The sequence below is a fragment of the Mustela nigripes genome, chromosome 10, assembly GCF_022355385.1.
Source record: "Mustela nigripes isolate SB6536 chromosome 10, MUSNIG.SB6536, whole genome shotgun sequence".
NCBI classification, from domain to species: Eukaryota; Metazoa; Chordata; class Mammalia; order Carnivora; family Mustelidae; genus Mustela; species Mustela nigripes.
The window spans coordinates 28,368,200-28,391,642 of NC_081566.1; the positions used below are offsets into that span (position 1 = coordinate 28,368,200).

Genomic DNA, 23,443 nt, shown 5'->3' on the forward strand with positions numbered 1-23,443 from the left:
TCTCCTCCGTTGCATTTTCCTCTGCTTCAGGAATTACAGAAACACTTCGGGCAGTCCTTTACTCTTATATTTAATAAGTTCCTGGCAGCAGAAGTCAGTAATAGACATGATATCAGGAGAAGTTCCATTGCCAGAAATTCCATTGTCAAACATAGATAAAATTCAAATTCACACATTCTCTAATGTTACATTTCTGTTATGTTGCCTAATTCTGTTTTCTTCCCTCACTAAGGAACACTCAGCCAACTGGCTTAAGTCCAGAGAACATCTGATTAAAGTTAGAGCATCACCTCTTTGAGCACATGTAGTAATTTCCTTTTTTGTCTCAATTGTGTTCAAGTCATGAAATCTGGACCTCAAGAAATCACTTGTACTAGCACATTCACTCTTTTTCATGAAACAAAACAAAAATAGCACAGATATTGCCTCACAAAGGACACAAGGCTTCAGGAACATTGTTCGGTTGCCAGGTCGTACAGTTGGAAATATTAACGTATCAGCCCATGGAAGAAAATTTGATTGAGGGACAAAAGGCACTTGAAGAGTCAATGTATGATTCATGAGACACAGTGGGTTTTATAATAGTGTAGGCCAGAGGTATACCTCTTGCTTCTAGAAGCGAGAGGAATATTTTGTCGACGTGATTCAGAGTTTCTGGGGAATGGAGATAATGAAGAGCAGAAAACTTTTCATTAGTTTTATTGTTTTAAAACTCCTACAAACAGTGCCTCCCCCTCCTCATGTCAGTGCTGATGGCTCCACCGTCTCTTCACTATCATCGTTGGTCTGGGTGATAAATGTCAAACTTCCATCATTTTCCAAATATATTTTAGTTAGAAAACATCCAGTCATCAATCCTGTTGATTTTAGGGAAAAAAATCCCTTTGATTTTATGAGGAGAACCTTCACTTTTTCTACACCAGAGAGAGGAAGAGAGAGACAAAGACTGAGGGAGCCACTAGTCTGCAGCATCGACTTTCTGTGATGGTTTTCTCCACTGAGTCAGAACAACTATACAGGTCTATTTTTAACTACTCAGCTTTGTGAAGATGAAAATTACTTCCTTTATTAAATGGTCCATGACTTTTTCCCCTTCAGAACATTTAAAATACAATTGAATAGAACGGCACTTATAATTTTGTAAAAACCTTGTCTAATTATAAAAGGAATACATACTGATGATAGAATTTTGGAAATATTCTGAAAAATTAAAGAAGAAAAAAAATCACCTACATACCAGTGTTATAAATTAGACCACGGATATGTTTTGGTGTATGTCCTCAGCCTTTAAAAAAATACATATAAACATACACACATATGTTAATGTATACCTTCATACCATGCAACCCTATAACATTGGGATTATACTAAATAATCATTTCTAAAATGAAGTTATTTACTGGTTTCCTCATAGCAGATGTTGTCTCTAAGTACTGTCTGTTACTGAGAAAGACTATTGATAAGCTTTAAAATCCAGTAATACTAATTATAGGAAAGTGGAAATAAGATTTCAAAAGACAGTTTCCCTATCCTCATAGTTCCCAGCACTCCTGGTTTTACTGTCCTTGGTTATTTATATTAAATTCAGTTAGATACATAGGTAAAACTAAATCAAAAGTAGACTTAAGTGATTAGATAAACCAAAGGCATAATAAAATAAATATGGAAAATATTGAAAAAAATAAAGTTTAAAAAAACAGTATTAATTTACTAAGCAATGGCTTAGTAAATAGTGACTGTATAAAGTGAATGTATAAAAGCATAGTAATAGTGACTATCACACAGTCATTGATTTAAAAGTGTGCCAAGCACTTTTCATGTTATTTAGTTGAATCTGCACAACAACTGTGGAGCATTATTCTTTTACACCCATTTTACAGATGCAGGGATGCTAAGAGAGAAAAGGTAGGTCACATTCCCAGAGCAGCCAGCTCTGCCCTGCTCCAAAGCGCTTCAGCTCTTAGTGTCTATTATTTAATATGCACACATTTGTTGGCAGGCTATCTGTGGCTGTTGTTCTGCTACAATGGTTGAGTTCCATTGTGGTGACTGGGGCTGTGTGGCCCACAAAGACCGAATATTTACTCTGTGATCCTTTACAAAAGAAGTTTGCCAACCCCTGATTTACAGGATTAGGCCGATTCTTGGAACAACTTTCCAAGCACTGTGACCCTTAAGTCTCTCACCAGTTCTTCACTCAAGATAAAGTAGTACTTCAGTGTGCAGATTTGAATGCAACTAATTTTACTCATTTTTTTTCCTCCCCAGTGGAATTTTTGGGAATGTCAGGAATGGTTGCGTTAGTCACTGTAGGACTGAATTTAGACTCCTTAAGCTTTAAACCGAGGATTGAGTTAATAATTACTAAGTAAGTCTCCTATTGTGTACTTGGTATAGATATCATAGAAGTTTTGTGCTTAAGTGGTTCTGCCTTCTTGGATCCATAAGACACCCCTTTTGTAACTTTTTTCTGCCTTTTAATTCTGAATTTTATTACCGGTTATATTTGAAAGCACTTAAGGTACCAACAATTGTTGACATTGATTGATATTCTTTTGTTACAAATTATGTAGGTGTGGCTCAGAGGCTGTGGTCTTTTTATACATAACTCTTGATAAAAATTTACTTTGGATTGTGAGAAATTTAAAAAATACCTCATTCCTTTGTTTCCTTCATGACATCTATGAATGGCAGCATCTTAATATGGGAAGAGCTGGAGAAGAAAAGTAGCAGAAAGATGCCACACCAGCCAAACTCTTACATTTGGTAATGCAAGGTGTCATGTGACTGTCTCTGCATGGAGGGAAAACCATTGGCCTGTCTTCTCAGATAAATAAATTGGGCTCTGCAGAGAGCTATACTAATTTATAGGATTGTTTCAGAATTACTTCATAAGTCTTAGCCCAGCATAGATCAAACGAAAGCAAATGCTAAAACAAGAAGCCATAATTCTGAATTTTCCCAGGAAGATTCATTTTTTAAAAAATAGATGACTATCCATGGTTCTGAAATTATGATCTGTCTCCTTTTTTGGTGTTTAAAATGTTCTTTCTTTTATGAAATCCCAGTGATAGAGGATGGTATCTTTTTAAAAATAACTTCTCTTGGCAAAATTAAAAAATTGGCACCTGTAACTCTTCTAATGTTGTGTCTATGTGAATATGACACTTACCTGGTTCTTAGACTCCAGAACCTTGGGGATAACCAGTTCATAGAACTTTTTGTCTGAATTTGGACAGTTTCCTGAGCTCAGTCATGCTGTCTGTCAGCATCACTATACATTACGCATTGTATTCACTTAATTGTTTATCCTTGAACCTATTCAACCTATCCTTTCTTAATGTCTTCTGTGATCTGGATGTTGTATCTCAGTTTGGGGCTATGTAAGTAAGTCCCCTTCTCAGAAGACACTCGTTATTAAGTGATTGGGCGTGTTTATGTGAGAAACCAGTAAGTATGAATCATTATATATTTATTGGGATCCTGCTATATGTATGGATTTTTTTTTTTAGGTCCTGTGGAGACATTTGAAAAAGTATTCTCAGTTATTCCATCATTTCTGAATTTCAGAAAACTAAGCATTGGGGGCTGGGGGGATCTCAAAACCCTCCTTTCTCTGAGTTCTGAATCTAATGAAGCAGGAGATGGGAATCAGATAGAGAATCGGACCATCTGCTTGATGGGTGTAATGCTGTGTCACAGAATATGGTTTTCCTCTGAAGCCAAAATGAGGCTTCCTAATGCTGCTTTCCAAACGTAGATGTTGGGACCCACCTGTGAGGAGGCTGGTTTGTGGAACAGGCACACTCACCTAGTTAGTTGAAAGGGAAAGTTCCAGTGGAGGGGCCCAAGAGGAGGCAATTTGCTTATAGAAGTCAAACCTTGACTGGGTGCAAGCATATTACCACATGGTACCACAACAGCTCTAAGCCTGAACCATTGTGTTCCGTCTGCTCGGTAAGACTCTGGGGACAGGCCAGGTGTATAGCTATATGGAAAGCAATACGGGTGATTCTAATTCACTTGTCTGCTTAACGAACCATGGTGGTATAGACAATTGGCACTGTAGGGATTGAAAGGAGGGTCACTTCCAATGAGAGTGCTTAGGATGGTTTTATGAAGAACATGGGATTAGAGTTAGCCTTATGAGATTTTTAGGAATTCAGTAGATGGAAAAGCAGACAGGAGAGATTTTCAAGGTAAGGGACTTTCAAGCAAATCATGAAGGAAGAAATTCTGCAGAGGACAGTGAGGTGATCCAATCAGATGTTGAAAAGTCAAGGTTAAGTAGGTGGTTCTGGGCTTACCTGTGGCAGACCCAACAGTTTGATATGATGCTAGCTAATCTCAGCAAACTGTCACATCACTGATCAGGGAAGAGGTGGAGAGCTTTATTTTTCTGCCTTGCTCCTACGGTTCTCCTATGAGAGGCAGCCCATGGGCATGGTGTGATGAAGAGTATTGGAGAATATGGAGCCAGGTGGATTTTAGTTCCAACAAAATAGTTTTAAATGTTGATTGCAGCAGTGCTTGGAGGCAAGGACCTCTGCTAATAAGAGTGATAGATATGTCATACATACTTTTATGTGAAAAGGCAACTATTAAAAAACCCATTGCTTAAAATGTGATTTGTTTTCCATTCATCCAAGGTTCCTAATAATGTTTTCAGCTGTATTCCAACAATTATTATATATTTTCTTTGGTATTGTAATCGGATGTGGAGAAACCAAATATTTAAATTTTCACGCTGTGGTTTTCTTGTTCATCTTATTTGCAACAGTAAATTTTGTAAGGTAAGAATTATAGTTTATTTTTTATTTTTATTTTTTGAAGTTTGCTTCCTTGACTTAGGTTCTTAAGCCCAGAATTAGCATTGGGAGGTAGTGAGTGATAGCAAGAAGAGTTCTGGATGTGACGTCAGAAAACCTGTGTTGTTGTCAAGGTCCTGACAATAGCTTGCTGTGCGACTGGGGGAAGTCTCTTCATGCTTCATAGTTACATCTAGAAAAGGAGAAGGGGCAAGGATAGCAGCCGCAGTATCAGGACCCATGAGCTTGATAGAAATGCTCACTCATGGGCCCATCCCAATGTATTGGATTGCATCTCTAGAGATGAGATCCAGGAAACTGTTTCAACATGTGGGTTAATGTTTGTGCAACACTGGAGTGGATTAATGACTCTTAACATTTTTGTTGACTTTCATCCTTATTTCTATGATAAAGCCATTTATTAAGCACCTACCATGTACATTATACTATTAATACTAATACAATTTATGAAGTAGGTGTTATTGCATCATTTCACAGATGAAGCCCAGAAAGGTTAAAAACATGCCTAGAGTTACCCAATTTGAAGGGCAGAATTGTGGTTTATTTAATATTTTTTAAAAGATTTTATTTATTTATTTGAGAGAGAGAGGAGCAGGCTCCCCAGTGAGCAGGGAGCCCGATTCAGGGCTTGATCCCAGGACTCTGGGATCATGTCCTAAGCCAAAGGCAGACACTTAACCAACTGAGCCACCCAGGTGCCCCCCAAATTGGGATTTTTAAAATAATTTTTTATTTTTTTATGAACATATAATGTATTATTAGCCCCAGGGGTACAGGTCTGTGAATCACCAGGTTTATACACTTCACAGCACTCACCATAGCACATACCCTCCCCAGTGTCCATAACCCCACCACCCTCTCCCTACGGCCCTCCCCCTGGCAACCCTCAGTTTGTTTTGTGAGATTAGGAGTCTCTTATGGTTTGTCTCCCTCCCAATCTCATCTTGTTTCACTTATTCTTTTCCTACCCTCCCAAACCCCCATGTTGCATCTCTACTTCCTCATATCAGGGAGACCATATGATAGTTGTCTTTCTCCGATTGACTTATTTCACCAAGCACAATACCCTCTAGTTCCATCCACGTCATTGCAAATGGCAAGATTTCATTTCTTTTTTTTTTTTTTAAAGATTTTATTTATTTACTTGACAGAGAGAGATCACAAGTAGGCAGAGAGGCAGGCAGAGAGAGAGAGGAGGAAGCAGGCTCCCTGCCGAGAAGAGAGCCCGATGCGGGACTCGATCCCAGGACCCTGAGATCATGACCTGAGCCGAAGGCAGCGGTTTAACCCAATGAGCCACCCAGGCACTCAAGATTTCATTTCTTTTGATGGCTGCATAGTATTCCACAAAATTGGGATTTAAATCTGAGCCCATGAACATGTTTTCTTTTAAATGCCATTGCCCACTCATGGTAGGTGTGTCTTTGATAAGAATTCATTACAGTGTCATTTCCACTGAGGACAGACCTGGCCAAGGAAGCTTCCTTTATAAGAGCTTCTCAGGAGACATTGCTTTTGCTGACTCTAAAGGCCCTGCACACCACTCAGAAAGTCACTCTCACACACAAGGATGTGTATGCAATTTACACTTCTTTGTATGATGGAAGCTCATGTGCCAATTGAGACTGGTCACAGAATATGAAGAGAGAATATGAAGAATATGCACATTGTTTGGCTCAGCTACACTTCTGGTGTCTCATTTCATCTTCATAACAACACTAGGAGATGGGAATTTTATGGATGAAGAAACTGACCAACAAAGGCAAAGTACCTTGCCCAAAGTCAAATGGCTCGGGAGTGCCAGGGATCTGAGGTGAACTATTGGATCCATCTCACTAGAGGAAAGGCTTTAATGGAAGGCGTCCTCCTGAGGGTCCCTCAAAATATGGGTGGGCTTTTCATAAGAGACTTGTTGAGAAAAACATTTTAGAGGATGAGCCAAACTAAGGCCTGGTCACAATAATTATTGCTAACATGTATTGAGTGCTAACCACATTCAAAACATCATTCTAAGTCCTATGTATGTTGCCTCATTTAATCGAGTCTTCACAATAATCCTTTGAGGCGAGTCTACTTATTGTTATATATCACCTCCACTTTACAGGTGAAGAAACTGAGGTTTAAAGAGGTTAAAGAGGGTGCCTGGGTGGCTCGGTTGGTTAAGTTACTGCCTTCAGCTCAGGTCATGATCCCGCATTCCCGGGATCAGGCTCCCAGCTCCATGGGGAGTCTCCTTCTCCCTCTGAACTTCTCCCCTCTTGTGCTCTCTCTTTCTCTCTCGCCCACTCTCTCAAATAAATAAATAAAATCTTTTAAATAAATAAGTAGGTTAAAGAACTTGCTTAAGTTTACATGGTTAGTAAAAGCAGCCTCAATTTGAAACCTAGGTAGACTGACTCCTGAGATTTTACTACACTGCCTTTCTGTTTTTGATATCAGGAAATAATATGAGTTGTTCTGTTTTGGCTGGACTCCATGGTATTTCAGAGAGAGATCATTTAGTAAGGCTGGAAATGTTGGTAAGAATTACTTTGCAAAAGGCTTAAATGCAAGGCAGAGGAGTTTGCTCAAATTAATTATATAAGTTGCATATGGTAATTGCAGATTTTCTGTTTCTCAATGATAGAAATTCTCTAAACTGGCTTGTGAAATTCCCAGCTGAGCAACTGATACACAATATATTTTTTAGGCTGAGAACATGTCAATTTTATTTCTGCTGAAATCTCTTTCGAGGGATAGTACTGATATTCTTTTGGTATAGATCCTCTAAATATAGATTCTACATTTTTGATAGAAGGTCTTACAGAAAAATGATCTGTAGGCACTTGTGGAGAACATAGCGTAAGAATAGGGTTGTGGAATCACTAGGTTGCACATAAAACTAACATTAACATCGTGGGTCAACTATACTCCAGTAAGAAAAAAGAAGAGAGGGGCACCTGGATGACTCTGTGTTAAGCGTCTGACTCTTGAGAGCCTAGGTCATGATTTTAGGGGATTGTGAGACTGAACCCCGTGTCAGGATCCGTGCTGGGCATGGAGCCTGCTTGAGATTTTCTCTCTCCCTCTCCTTTTGTCCCTCCCCACTCTAAAAAGAAAAGGAAAGAAAAATGTTCTGGAGAGAAAAAAGGCACAAATTGAGATTACTTACGTGACATTTAGTTTATGAGTCTCATGGGAGCTCAAGAAAACTTTGGTTAAGCCATTTATTAATGTGCCTACAATAATTTTTCCTTTCTGGCCATCATCTGCATGTCCTCTTGGCCCAATTTCTGAATCTAGTCATAGCCCTCCATGGAATAAATGAGCTTGTCAATGCTATTTGAAGAACTTCCTTTCAGAAACTTACTACCCAAATCCGAATAGTGCCCAATAGTGTTAATAATAAATCCCTATATTTGTATAAAACGTCTAACCTGTTTTTCAAGATATGAGTATTATATGCAAAATTTAGATAGTAGATTTGGCTTGTCCCCAAAAGTTTGAACAACTTGTTAATAAACTGATTATTTTCTTTTTCCTGAAAAAAAATCTGATATGAAATGTAGTATTCAACCATGAATAACATTGGTACATCACGTGTGATTAATAAAATTTTTTTTTTCTTTCCACAGGTTGCTCACTGTTGTGTTAGTGAGCCCCATTCTGATGCATGCAAGTTATGAATATAATTGGAAATGGGGAATTGTTATAGCATGGTCTGGAATTAAAGGAGTTTTTAACTTACTCCTGGCTCCTGATATTCATAATCTGGCTGAAAAAAAAATAGAGTCACCACAATTGGTAGGAAAAAATTGTATCCCATATTTACTCATACTTACTCATTTTTATTTATTTTGTAGTACTTGTCATAGTTCCCAATAATAGAGCTAACCATCTTTTTAAAGTTTTCATTTAAATTCCAGTTAGTTAATGTACAGTGTAATATTGGTTTCAGGTGTACAATTTAGTGATTGAATATTTACATACAATACGCATCACATCAAGGGCCCTGCTTAATCCCCATCACCCATTTTACCCACCCCCCACCCCCCTCCCCTCTGGTAATCATCAGTTTGTTCTCTATAGTTAAGAGTCTGTTTCTCAGTCTGCTTCCTTTTCTCTCTTTTTATCTGCCTCTTCATTTTGTTTTTTAAATTCCACATATGAGTGAAATCATATGATATTTATGTTTCTCTGACTGACTTATTTTGCTTAACATTATACTCTCTAGCTCTATCCATGTTGTTGCAATGGCAAGATTTCATTTTTTTTGATGGCTGAGGAATAGTCCAAATATATATATATTTATACACACACACACACACACATACACACCACATTTTCTTTATTCATTATCAGTCGATGGACACTTGGGCTATTTCCATAGTTTAGCTATTATAGATAATGTTGCTATAAACATCGGGGTCCATGTATCTCTTTGAACTGGTATTTTAGTGTTTTTTGGGTTAATGCCTAATAATACAATCACTGGATCATAGGATAGGTCTATTTTCAGCATTTTGAGGAAACTCCATACTGTTTTCCTTAGTGGCTGTACCAGTTTGTGTTCCCACCAACAGTGCAGGAGGGTTCCCCATTTTTCATATCCTCACCAACAGCTGTTGTTTCTTATTTTAGCCATTTTAGCAGGTGTGGAACATCTTTTCATCTGTCTATTGGCCAGCTGTATGTCTTCTTTGAAAAAATTTTTATCCATTGTCTTTTACCTAATATTTAGTTGGATTGTTTTTTTGGGTGTTAGGTTGTGTAAGTTCTTTATATATTTTCAATACTAATCCTTTATCAGATATGTCATTTGCAAATATCTTTCCCCATCCTTCCCCTACAGGCTGACTTTTAGTTTTGTTGATTGTTTCTTTCCCTGTGCAAAAGCTTTTTATTTTGATGAAGTCCCAGTCCTTTATTTTTGCTTTTGTTTTCCTTGCCTCCAGAGACATAGCTAGAAAGATGTTGCTATGGCTGACATCAAAGAGGTTAGTGCCCAAGTTCTCCTCTAGGATTTTAATGGTTTCCTGTCTCATATTTAGGTTTTTCATCCATTCTGAAGTTATTTTTGTGTATGGTGTAAGAAAGTGGTCTTGTTTCATTATTTTGCATGTTGCTATCAGTTTTCCCAACATTATCTGTTGAAGAGAATGTCTTTTTCCCTGGAATATTCATTCCTGCTTTGCCAAAGATTAATGGACCCTAGAGTTGTGGGTTCATTTCTGGGTTTTCTGTTGTGTTCTATTGAGCTGTGTCTGTTTTTGTGCTAGTACCATACTGTTTTGATCACTACAGCTTTGTAACATAACCTGAACTCCAAAATCATGATGCCTCCATCGCAATTGTAATGCTTTTCTTTTTCAAGGTTGCTTTGGCTATTTGAGGTCTTGTGTAGCTCCATACAAATTTTAGGATTATTTATTCTAGCTCTGTGAAAAATGCTGGTGTTATTTTGATAGGGATTGCATTAAATGTGTAAATGGCTTTGGGTGGCATAGACATTTTAACAATATTTGTTTTTCTAATCCAGGAGCATGGAATATGTCTACATTTTAACAATATTTATTTTTCTAATACTTGAGCATGGAATATCTTTACATTTCTTCATGTCCTCTTCAGTTTCTTTCATCAGTCTTTTATAGTTTTCAGAGTACTGGTCTTTTACCTGTTTGGTTATGTTTATTCCTAAGTATCTTAGAATTTTTGGTGCAATTGTAAATGGGATTGATTCCTTAATTTGTCTTTTTGGTGCTTCATTATTGGTGTATAGAAATGCAACAGATTTTTGTACATTGCTTTTGTATTACAGAATTTGTATAACAGCTCTTTTTAAAATTTTTTTAAAATTTAAATTCAATTAGCAAACATATAATACATCATTAGTTTTTGATGTAATGTTCAATGATTCATTAGTTGCGTGTAATACCCAGTGCTCATCATATCACTTGCCCTCCTTTATTATGATGGAGTGCCATTTTTCATCTCTTGTTATAGACTTTATTTTAAAGTCTAGCTTGTCCATATATATTTTTTAACAAAAACAAGATAAATTTATTTATTTGTAACACAGCCCAGTCTCCATCACTTCAGCACAGCATAGGAGTAGAAAAGAGCCACCACTATAAACATCATTTAGTCTAAGGCAGAACTTCATGCCTCCCTGAATAGCAAGCCCATCTCTCCCCAGAATCCAGCCCAAAGCCAAACTGAACACACAGGCAAGCCCAGAATGAAGTTGGTCCCAGGTCTCAGAACATCTCACCCTTTCCCTACAGCCCTACAAGCTTCCTGCCTGTATCCTTCTAACCCTCCACCCCCCAACTGGGCCAACTCCTAACCTCTGAGTCACCAGAGTGCTTTCTTTGTGGGATAATTAATAAGGTTTTAAGTGTTATAGAAATAATGGCCTGTGAAATCCATTGTTGCCTAGAAAGTTCAAAAGGATTCCCCCATTCATAATCCTAATCAGCAGTGGCAGCTCTTCCTCTCTTCACCATAGATGCAGGCAGTTTTAAAGTGATTGTCCTCACAGCTCCCTACTCAGCGTTTCCTATCAAGTTTATTAAAGGCTCTTCTCCTCATCCCAGGGTAGGAAGGAACCCCAGGTATTTTCAGAGACTGAGAGGAAAAGCCCTGATAGCTTAGAAGAAGATTCCTTCTGCTTCCTTCCGAAGATTTTGGAGATTATTTTATAAATATTTTTTAATCCGTTTGAGAAAAGTTAGTTTTAGATTCAGAGGGCAATGCAAGCACAGAAGCTTGCATGAGGTAATAGTTTTGAGAATATAGGAGGCAAGACAGAAGAGTCTTAAAAAAAAAAAAAAGACAGAAGAGTATAAAATCTCAAGTGGCTTTCTTCACCTAAAATCTTCTAGAAAGCCTCAAAAGATGGATACTAGGAGGATCTCACCTTTGCAGGCCTTGGTAAGGCAAGTCCAAAAGTTCTACCATCTTGGTCTGGTGACTTTTGACAAGGTCACCAAAAAACAAAAAACAAACAAAACAACAACAAGAAAGCAGGGCATCTCCAGAGGAACATCTTTAAGGGCTTTGGCTAGTGATAGCACTACTCTGGCCTTTTTTTTTTTTTTTTTTTTTTTACATCCATTTGCATGATAAATGTTTCTCTACTCCCTCACTTTGGATCTGCAGGTGACTTTAGATCTAAAATGAGTCTCTTGTAGCCAACATATAGATGGTTCTTGTTTTTTTTTATCCATTCCAATACCCTATGTCTTTAGATTGGAACATTTAGTCCATTTACATTCAGAGTAATTATTGATAGATATGTACTTAGTGCCATTTTATTACTTGCTTTGTCATTGTTTCTGGAGACGTTCTCTGTTCCTTTCTTGTCTTTGTCACTTTTGGTCTTTCCACACTCAAAGATACCCCATTAGTATTTCTTGCAGGACTGGTTTTGTGGTCACAAACTCCTTTAGTTTTTTGTTTGTTTGTTTTGGGTTTTTATTTTCTTTAAGATTTTGTTTATTTATTTGTCAGAGAGAGAGAGGGAGAGAGCATAAGCAGGGAGAATGACAGGCAGAGGGAGAAGCAGGATCTCTTCTGAGCAAGGAGCCCCATGCAGGACTCGATCTGAGGATGCTGGGACCATGACCTGAGTTGAAGACAGCCACTTAACTGACTGAGCCACCCAGGAGTCCCATCCTTTAGTTTTTGTAAGGGAAACTCTTTTTCTCTCCTTCTCTTCTGGATGATAGCCTTGCTGGATAGAATATTCTTGGCTACAGATTTTTCCCATTCAGCGCTTTAAATATGTCATGCCACTCCCTTCTGGCTTGCCGTGTTTTTGTTGAGAAATCTATAGCCAGCCTTATGGGTCTTCCCTTGTAAGCTAAGGACTTCTTTTGTCTTGCTGCTTTAATAGTTGGGGATTTTTTTATTATATTTTACAAATTTAATTATAATATGTCTTAATGTTGGCTTGCTTTGCTTGATTTTGATGGGAGTTCTCTGTGTCTCTTGTTTTGGGATGTTTGTTTCTTTCCCCAGATTAGGGAAGTTTTCTGCTATTATTTTTTCAAATAAATTGTCTGCTGCCCCTTTCTTCTATAATGTGATTGTTATTGCTTTTGACAGAGTCACTCAATTCCCTGAGTCCATACTCATGTTACATAATTCTTTCTCTCTTTTGTTCTGCTTCCTTGTTTTCCATTATTTTTTCTTCTATATCACATATTTATTCCTCTGCTTCTTTCAGCCTTGTGTTCATTGCATCAAGCCTGTTTCCAATCTCAATTACTGCATTTTTCATTTCTGAGAGATACTTTTTTAATTCTATTATCTCTGTGGTAAGAGTCTCCTCAAAACCTTCTATTCTTTTTCAAGCCCAGTGAGTATCTTTATGATTGTTACCTTAAATTCTCTATCAGGGTGGCACCTGGGTGGCTCAGTGGGTTAAAGCCTCTGCCTTCAGCTCAGGTCATGATCCTAGGGTCCTGGGATCAAGCCCCACATCAGGCTCTCTGCTCAGTGGAGAGGCTACTTCCTCCTCTCTCTTTCTCTGCCTGCCTTTCTGTCTGCTTGTGATCTCTGTCTGTCAAATAAATAAATAAAATCTTTAAATTCTCTATCAGGAATATTACTTATATCTGTTTTGCTTAGATCTCTGACTGTGACCTTATCTTGTTCTTTCATGTGGGACGGATTCTGGACATTTGTCTCCATCTGGACATTTTGTCTAAGTCTCTGCTTTCTTCTCCATGTTAGAAGAGCCAGTTATGCTTCCTGCTCCTGAAAGTAAGGGCTTTATGAAGAAAAGGTCATAGAGTGTTTAGGGCCTGGCACTTCAGAGAGTGTCTGAGGCCTGCTGTGTGCACTCTGCTGTTGTGTTTGACCGCTGTATCCTCAGGCCAGGTGTCAGCAGAGACTCTCCTTGCCCTGCAGTGGGCACTGTTGGGTCCTTGGCCAGAGTGTGGTGAGTTTTAACTAGGTGTGCTCTGGTCTGCTTGTTAAAAGAGACCTGATACTACTTCTACTAGAACTGAAGTCCAGCAGAACTCTGGTCAGGAGATATGGTATGGGCAGGGATTTCTGCTGGCCTTCTGGGGAAGGGGCTGGCCATGTTGGGACAGAGGCAAGCCTGACAGAGGGCAGGTGTTCCAGAGAACGCCGGTGGGTGGGGGGGGTAGGACTTTGTGTAAGCATCTTAGGCAGCCCCTGTGGGCACTGTGCGGCCTCCTGAAGGTGACTGTGTGTTTATGCTGAGGGCAAGGGAGGGAAATGGCACCTGCTGGCTCCTTTGTCTCCAGAGAGAGGTGAGAATCCTACCTCTCAGGTACACGCTCCAAGAAGAGTGAATTTTCTCCCTGCTGTGTGCCCCAGGCATTCTTCAGATGCTATTTCCATGCCACCTGCCCCCAGGTTATTTGTCTGCCTTCTCTCCAGGAGTAGGGCAGGTTCCTCAGGGCTCTATCCCAGCCAAGCTGGCTGGCCTTTAAAACTTGTCTCTAAGTCCCACTGGTTGCAAAAACTCACAAAAGCCAACCCCTCTTGTTTTCCCAGCCAGTGCCTTTAGGCAAATGTTCTCCTTGTGCATTCCCCTGTGTGCCTCTCTCTCCCTCTCACCTTTCTCCATGACCAGGACTCTCTTCCTTCCACAGCACTTGCCATCTGTTTCTTCCACAAACCACCTCTCTGTACTTCCTACCTTCCTTGATGTGGTTTCTTCTCTTCCTTTAGTTGTGGAGTTTGTTCTGTCAGTCTTCAGGTTGGTTTCTGGGGGTATTTAGATAAATGATTTGATAGTTATCTAGTTGTGTTTATGGGGACAAGATGAGCCGAGGGTCCTCCTACTCCTTTACCATCTTCTCTTCCTTCTCCCAAAGTTAACCAATTTTTAAAAGATTATTTATTTATTTATTTGACAGAGCCCAAGTAGGCAGAGTGGCAGGCAGAGGGAGAGGGAGAAGCAGACTCTCCACTGAGCAGGAAGCCCGATGTGGGACTCGATCCCAGGACCCTGGGATCATGACCTGAGCCAAAGGCAACAGTTTAACCGACTGATCCACCCAGGCACCACCAAAGTTAACCATTTTAAAAATTAGATTTGAAAAATGCGTTCTTTTAAGTAGAAAGAAACTTTCAGAGGAAAGTTTGTTTTGACAGTATGAAAGGGACCAACAGTCAAGTAGTGGTTAATGGTGTGGGAATCAGATAGATTTGAGATCGAATCCTGGTTCAACCATCACAGGCTGGCTGACCTTGGGCAAGTTTCCCAGATTTGTAGAACCTCAATTTCCATTTGAAGATTGAGATGATACTTAGTAAAATACCTGCCACTTAGCAAATGCTCAATAAATATTACTCTCCCTCAAAACCTTTTCTCCATAGGCTAGCTGGTGGATTTCTGGGCAATCTGATGGTGGCAGTATCTGTGGTACCGAGACTCTAGGGAAGATCCAAAGAGCCCAGTGCATCTGCTGACAGTGTTAGGGCCCCTCTTCATTTGTGACAATGGTGGGAGCTAACTGGAGAAGTTGATAAAAGTTGCTAGAAATCCCCAGGACATCCCCAACCACCTCCCAGTCAGATGAATTCCAAACCTGCTGCTGGAGGGAGAAAAGGCACTCGAATAATGTGAATTAAGAACACCTGCCCACCTCCCAAGGAACTTTAATCTACAGGTAGATGTACAGGGTTTTTTGATATTGGCTGATTTCCAGCTCAGGGTTTTCTCTTTGTCATTTTGCCTCCTGTTCCAGAAGACTCCGGCAGAACAATATTTTAAAAATTTCTTTGGGGGATCAGTTATCTCCCTCTCCATCTTGCCTGTAGAGACATCAAAACAAAGAGAATAGCATGTTAGGGGAAGAACTCGGGTGCCCTAACTCCTAAAGGAAGAAGTTCTTTTTTAAATGGAGTATTATATTCCTTACAGACTTTCCTGAGGATCTGCACTTCTTATCTGTAGTTATCATGTGGGAATTTGGAGTTCAAACTAACCAGTGGTTTTGTAGAGATTTAGGATCCTTTCATGCCCCAAAGAAAAAGTATCATAACAAACGTCTGAGCTCCTTCAATTACCTTTTGTGCAAGGAATCAGCCTAAAGCCAAGTCAATGGAATGCTAACATTGGAATATCATTTACAGTATTTCCCAAATCTCTCTGATGTTACACCAATCCCTTTAGCGCCACTCACTACTGCACAATCAGAATCTTCAGGGAAGAAACCTGGAAGTCGGTATCTTTTAGATGTACTTCAGGTTTTTAGTGTTGTTAGTCAAATTTGGGAAACACTCTCCAAAAGACATACTACTGTTAGCTCCAGTTTCCAGTGAAGGGCACTGAGGCTCAGAATGGTTAAGTTAACTGACTCCAAATTACATGGCTAATAGGGGCAGAGCTAAGACCTGCGAAAGTGATTGTATGTTTGCTTCTGCATGGTGCCTCTCCAGACCCCACCATGGTTCCTGCAGGTTCCTTCAGAGCCTCCTGAGCAGCTGTAGTAAATGCTGGTGGCAGACACCCTTTCCCCTCCCTGCTGTGTCACCACTGCCTGCAGTTGCTGGGTCCCCCTCACCCCCCGGCCCTGCAGGCTCCAGAGCTGTGTCTGTGATGCCTACCACCTTGCTGGCTTTGCAAGGCTGCTGCGGCAAGCAGCAATGGTGGAGAGCTCTTCCGTCAGTGTTCTTATCCCTCCCAGAGATTATAAACTCTTCTCTTATTCACATTGAAAACTAATTTCTGCTCCAGTGTCTTATATTCAAACAGTGTCTATAAAACAACACTTTTGCCTCAATTTACTTCTCAGAAGTAGGATTAATAAATGTGGATTAAGATAGAATTTTGTTGATGTTGGTTAGTTGAACAATGATGCCCTTTGGAGAACTTATTCATTTTTTGGTTCTAACGACTTGTGTGTTTTGTTTTTTAGTTTATATTGTATGTACAGGTAATATCACTATTGACTATGGGAATAAATTCGTACATGATGACTCATTCAGCCAGGACATTAGGTAAAGTAAATCTGTCTTTCATTAATTAACTGGGGAAGATAACGCAAATAGATTATTGTTGGGGGACATGAGGACATTTCTTATGAAGTTCAAGGAATTGACTATGAAATCATTCATTTTCATTCACTTATTACTTATTGATGCTGTATTAATTGGGGGTATTGGTTCAGCCAGTTCAACAGAAACCACATTCACCGTGGCTCAAACAAGATAGAGGACTTTCTCCCCCCACCCCCTACCTAAATGTCCAAAAGAGTGGGGGTAGTTCTGCTTCTTTTTTGTTTCTCCTCCATTCCCCCGGGTTGTTGTTCTTGTCTGCAGGGTAGAAGTTGGCTCACTACCACTATATCTTCAATCCATCTGAGTAGACAGGGGAAATGAGGAGATAGGTGACAATGGAGGGTAAGCTGTTTCCTTTTAAGGGCAGAATCTAGAAATTGTATGCATCACTACCACTCACATTCCATTGGCCAAAATTAGGTCACATAGTCATTCATAGGTAATAGAATCTGTGAAATATTATCCCTATCTGGCTGACCATGTGCTTAGCCAAAACTTGGAAATTCGGTTGGTAAAAGAAGAAGGGGAAAATGGATATTGGGAGACAATCAGTAGACTGTGCCACAGTGGCTTATTTCCAGAAGACATTTGAGGCCATTGGTAGTAAAATGCATAAATATGATTAAATCACACAGAGATACATGGCCAATAGAGAAATCTAGGGTAAGATAATTGGTGGCAGTATGGTCAACTGGGGATGGAGAAGGTGAGGTGGGATTACACCAAGTCTTAGAATAGGGCCTTAGTATCATTCAGTATCCCATGGCCTGGTCTTAGCTATGGTGGTGTTTGATTTTTTCAGTGTAGAATTGATCAAAGTGCTGGAGATTCACATATGCTGCACTCACAGGAAAATATGGATAAAGCAGAAAATCAATTTATTAATTTATAATAAGATGATTTATTTCTAGGTCTGAAATAATTGTGAACATTATTCATGGTATTTACCTCTAAATATCAATTTCCTCGATAAACAAAACTAGTCCTCAGGAAGTGTCTTGGAAAGCCTGGAACTAATGAGAGGCAATGGAAGGATGGTGTTGAAGGAGAGCTCTTCTAGTCAAGGAAATAGCCTCGGGAATTCACCCTATCCTACCCGTGACAAACATCACCTCCGCTTCTGTCTTTTCAGTCACGTCCTTTTGTAAAACTGAACCCCACAAAAACTCTAGCAGAACTTCCTGTTACTGCCCACCTCAAACCCAAGGGTCCCAATATGTCAACTGAACTAGTAAATTGGGCAGACTTTTGGTAGCTCTCCTTTCCCCCCAGTTACGGATTTGTTCTCATTCTCAGTAGAAAGTTATGCTTTGTCAGCAAAAGCCCACACCGGAGCATGAGGAAAGTTAATTTGATCTTTGAAGGCTTTCTCACACCTCCCTTCCCACCAATTCCTTTGACTCCCAGGGGTCCAGACCCACTCCATTCTCTTTGGTTAGGATGTAACATCTGGATTTCTCCCATGCTTCTTTCCTGTGATTCCTCTTATTCTGACACTTCAAGGCTGTCATGGTAATGTTTTTTCTTCTCTTTTTCCTCCCTTAGAAAATTTGTAAAAATTTTATTATTTATTTATTATTTATTTATTTATTTTGGGGAGAGAGAGAGAGAGTGTGTGTGTGTGAGAGGCAAAGGGAGAGAGAATCCCAAGGAGGCTTCACACTCAGCACAGAGCCTGTGTGGGGCTCCATCTCAAGATCTTGAGATCATAACCTGAGCTAAAATCAAGAATTGGATGCTTAACCAACTGAGCTCCCAGGCACCTCCGCCCCACCTCCAGATTTTTTTTATTATAGTAGTTAAACCTCAAAAATTTTCATTATAAAACAGAAGAGTATGATAACGGTCTTTCTCCCCTCAGAATCCATACTCATTCTTTCTAGAAATACTACATAGCACACATTTAATACTTGACAGAGTTGAGTTTTATCAGTAGAAGTTTCAAACTAACTGCTTCCATCTAGTCTAAGGCTTTAAGAGGTTCCCTCCTCATACACTTCCAGGATCATCTAAACACAGGGAGTTCACTCAAATGTATTGGTGCCACCAAGTGGTCCACATACACTCATGTTTCCCCCCAAAAAGAGAAAAATTTTTTCTCGTGTGGTCTCAGTCATGGGAATTTTGAATCTAAAGCTGACAACTTCTAACTTCAGCCTACAGTCAAATGCATGTTTGCTCTGGACCATAATGAATCAAGAGGGATATGTTTCCAGACCTTGGGAATCCTGAAAATTTCAAATACCATCATTACACACAGTGTCCCACAGAGAATATAGTAAAGTTGAGCTAAACATTTAGAACTTATTTTAACTATGAGACCGTTCATGCGCACTTATGAAGAGAAAACAATTTTATCGAGATGTAATTCCATGTGAGCAGACCAAGTTTACTCACTAATTAAATTCTTTTGGGGGGCACCTGGGTGGCTCTTTCGGTTAAGCATCTACCTTTGGCTCAGGTCATGATTTTGGGGTCCTGGGATCAAGCCCTGCATCAGTCTCCTGGTTCAGTGGGGAGTCTGCTTCTCCCTCTCCCTCTGCCTGCCACTTGCCCCGCTTGTGCTCTCTCTCTCTCTCTGTGGAATGAATAAATAGAATCTTCAAAAAAAAATTAATTCTTCTTTTCAGTGAGTGAGCCTCATAGCTGTAACATCAAATTCATACCTCAAGAAAATATAAATGGCTACAATTTTTGGAGCATGTAAATTTGCTGGCCAGGAAACAGATATACTAAATTTGAGGGGTCTCTATTGCGGTGACCTTTTTATTTAAAATTTTTTTAATTTTAAAATTTTTATAAGAGTCAGTCAGAGAATTGTTCAGTTACAAATTCCAAGACCAGTCTGATTCTCTAGGAATGAGGTGGGCCAGGGAATTTGCACAGATTAATAGGTAGCCTTCCTACCTGAAGAAGATATGAGTGCTTTCTTATACTTTGAGAAATACTGATTAGGGACCTTGAAGTCACAAGTCACATCTCTCAGTAACGGGAATGGAAGGAAACTAATAAAGCATTCCTTAGCAGCTGAGTCAGGTAAGTTGAGCTCTGTAGCCAGAAGAAACAGATAGCTGGGTAATTTTCTGGAAGACTTTGGACCAAAGTTTGTCCTTGCTCTAAACACTATGGTTTGGCTGTGCATGTGATTCACTACGGCAACAAGATTTCACTCTACGTTGCAGGACTTTGCCTCTTCTTACAGTCTTCACTGTATTCTATTAAGACACTTGCTTTTTTTTTTTTTTTGGTCACAGGTTTGTGTGCTATTTCCCTCCCAAGGCAAATGGCCATGCAAAATGCCATTAAGCACATTCAAGAGATAATACAGAACACAATCACACTATTCAAAACAGAAAAAATGTTGACAAATGTTAATTGGACCTTAGTAGAAGAAAAAACAAAGATTGAATACAACTTTCCTGTGAGTTGATACCTGGCAAAAAAAAAAAATAGTCCTTCTTCTCTCCTGGGTCTGCCTCTCTTATAAAGAAATTTGATCCTGCAAATGAAATGTCAGAAAACTGAGCATGGGGGAGGGGCTGGGGGGGAAAGGGGGTGGGGGGGGTGGGGAGTATAGCTTTGCTATCTTGGTGAAAAGACTTTGAATTTTCTCTAAAGAGAAGGTCTTAGTTATCTAGGTTTATTTGTCAAATAGAGGAGAATTGGAATTTTTACACACTGGTTGATTTACTAACTATGAATGGCCTCTGGCAAGCCCGTGTTTCCAACCATTTGAGGAGCTGAGCGATCTGTCCTCATGTTATTATAAAAAGCAAAGAACACAGGTTTCTTAGAGAGCAGTCAAGCGTAGGTAGGTTTGGGGGAAAATCTGACTTGCAAATCTCCCCAATGAATTGTTACTTTACCACAGTTAAAAGCCACATTTTTCATACAGAAGGTGAACCCAGTTACACATATCCCTTCATGATAGCAGTTCTAATCTGAGTTATTTGAATCTTGGTTGAGTGAAGTGTTTGGCAGCTCCTATATATTTTAGCTTACTTTTAATTTAATCTAATTATATTTTTAAACTTAGTCTGATCCTTATTATGTTTCATCTGATAACAAAGAGGAGGAGGAGTCCCCAACAGAAGAAGTTTTAATAGAAGAAGCCAGATTGCATGTCGCTATAATCCAAATGGTACAGTTCATATAATCTATTATTTATTTATTTAAAGATTTTATTTATTTATTTGACAGAGAGAAATCACAAGTAGAGGGAGAGGCAGGTAGAGAGAGAGGAAGGGAAGCAGGCTCCCTGCTGAGCAGTGAGCCCGATGCAGGACTCGATCCCAGGACCCTGAGATCATGACCTGAGCCGAAGACAGCGGCTTAACCCACTGAGCCACCCAGGCGCCCTATTTATTTATTTTTAATTCTTATTTCTTAAATAATGCTCCTATTTCTTAAATAAGGCTTTCAGGTGGCTGGGGGAAAAAAGTTTTCACCTTTTGATAGCCTATTGTTATTAAAATTTGTTTGCTTTATTAAAGTTAAAAAATAACAATAAATGTCTTAAGCTTTAAATTCAAGTCACCTATCTTTATTATTCTGTTTCTAAGTCTAGTAATTTTTAGCAGTTGGCTTTTGAGGGGACTTTGAATAATCTTTGGTGCCCTTTATGTACTTATCTAACTGAACATCTTCAAATATCTGAAACTACTTTTATAAATTTAATGTATTTGAGTTTCTTTTATATAAAATTCTCTTAAGTGCTTTTTTAACTCTTGCAAATCTAATACATTAAAACAAAACCAATGAATCAAAAATTCTCTTAAAATAAGATTAAATGTTTTAATATAAGGAAGACTATATTTTAAATAAATATATTTGTATATAATTAAATATAACATTAAAAATTATATGACATATTAAAAATAAAAATAATTACATATTATATAACATAATTTAAAATAATTACATATTATATAACATATTAAAAATATGATTACTAGGTAAAATCAAGTTTAAATCAACTTATCAAATTGCACATTTTAAATTGGGATTATGGTCTAATAGAACACATTTTATTCAATATTACAAATACACAAAAATATGCCCATATATTCATTATGCCCAGAGTCCATTTTTTAAAATTTTATTTTAAAACTTACAATGAAGAATTTCCAACATATACAAAAGTAGATATAATACTAGAATAAGTCCCTATGTACCCATCATCCAGCCTTAAAAACCAAGATGACTAACCCTGCCTCATCAGCAGCCTCATTCACTACTCTACTTTCCATATTAATTTAATACAAGTCTCAGATATCATATTATTTCATCTGTAAATACTTCAGTATGTATCTCAAAATTTTAAAGCCTTCTAAAAAACATAGTAAAATATTAATATTGTACCTAGAAATTAATAATAGTTCCTTAATCAAATATCGAGTCAATGATCAAGTTTCCAATTGTCTTGTTAATGTGATCAATGCGTATTACATACATATATTTAAAGATTTATTTATTTATTTTTTAGAGAGAGTGAGCACAAGAGGAGGGAGGGACAAATGGAGAGGGAGAGAGAGAATCTCTTGTAGACTCCCCACTGAGCATGGAGCCCAGCTTGGGGCTTGATTTCACAACCCTGAGATCATGACCCTGACATCACGATCCTGAGCCAAAATCAAGAGTTGGATCCTTTACCAACTGAGGCACCTAGGCGCCCCTCACAGTTTATACTTTCAAATTGAATCTGTATTTGTATTTGTAAAATTACAGTTACATTGTAATTAATGGATATGCCCTTTAAGTCTCTTTAACCTATAAATTCCTTCCTCTCTTTTATTTTTTCTGTTGAAGAACGTATTTCTCCTTAATACAAAATAAATTAATAATACTATATTTTCCCTTTTTTAAGCATTTCTAAGCTTAATTTAAAATGTTCTCAGAATTTGAAAGTTTCTTACCCAGAGCAGTGTAGTATGGTCACGATTTATTTGTAGAGCCTCCATTAAGAGGTGGTGCCTATATCCCTCCCTGCTACTCCTAACTCATTGAATTTGGGCTGTTCTTGTGTCTTGTTTTGACCCGTAAAATGTTTCTGAAGTGACTTTGGGAATGTTCTGGAGCCTGTGCTTCAAGAAGGTTTACAATTTCCACTTTCTTCTACTCTGAATACCAACCTGTGATTATCATGTGAGGAAACTGGCTTGCCTCTGAAGCATGAGATATCACATAAAAATGAACTGAGACGTGCAATCAAGAGTTGGGACCCTACTACCAGACTTGTAAATAGGGCCCTGTTAATTAAAAAAGTAGACCCAACCTCTCAATTGGTAAGAGATGCAAAGATTTTGTGACCATATTTTGTTTGTTACGTATTATATAACTACATATATATTTTCTTGAATGCTTCCCCCCATCATTTTTACCTTACAATCTCTCCATCCTTCTTCTCAGCTGCACTCACAGTTTTAATGCTATCCATGGATGCTCCTCAAATCTGTATTCTTCCTTCCAAAACTCTCAGTACCATGCCTTTAGACTCATAAATTCAAGTGGCTAGATATCTCTTAGACTTATCAATGGTACCTAAATCCCCCTGAACTCATCATCTAAAACCTGCTCTTGTATTCCTA

The 23,443-nt window shown here is 38.7% G+C and overlaps 1 protein-coding gene across 1 annotated transcript in view; it reads left to right on the forward strand.

The window, feature by feature from the left end:
• SLC9C2 (solute carrier family 9 member C2 (putative)) overlaps positions 1–23,443 on the forward strand; it is a 98,542-nt gene that overhangs the window by 20,543 nt on the left and 54,556 nt on the right. Inside the window, exons 7-12 of the mRNA XM_059413937.1 lie at positions 2,269–2,368; positions 4,650–4,793; positions 8,444–8,612; positions 16,715–16,796; positions 20,111–20,277; positions 20,893–20,997. Coding sequence (XP_059269920.1) covers positions 2,269–2,368; positions 4,650–4,793; positions 8,444–8,612; positions 16,715–16,796; positions 20,111–20,277; positions 20,893–20,997 — 767 coding nt within the window. The remainder of the gene's footprint in view (positions 1–2,268; positions 2,369–4,649; positions 4,794–8,443; positions 8,613–16,714; positions 16,797–20,110; positions 20,278–20,892; positions 20,998–23,443) is intronic.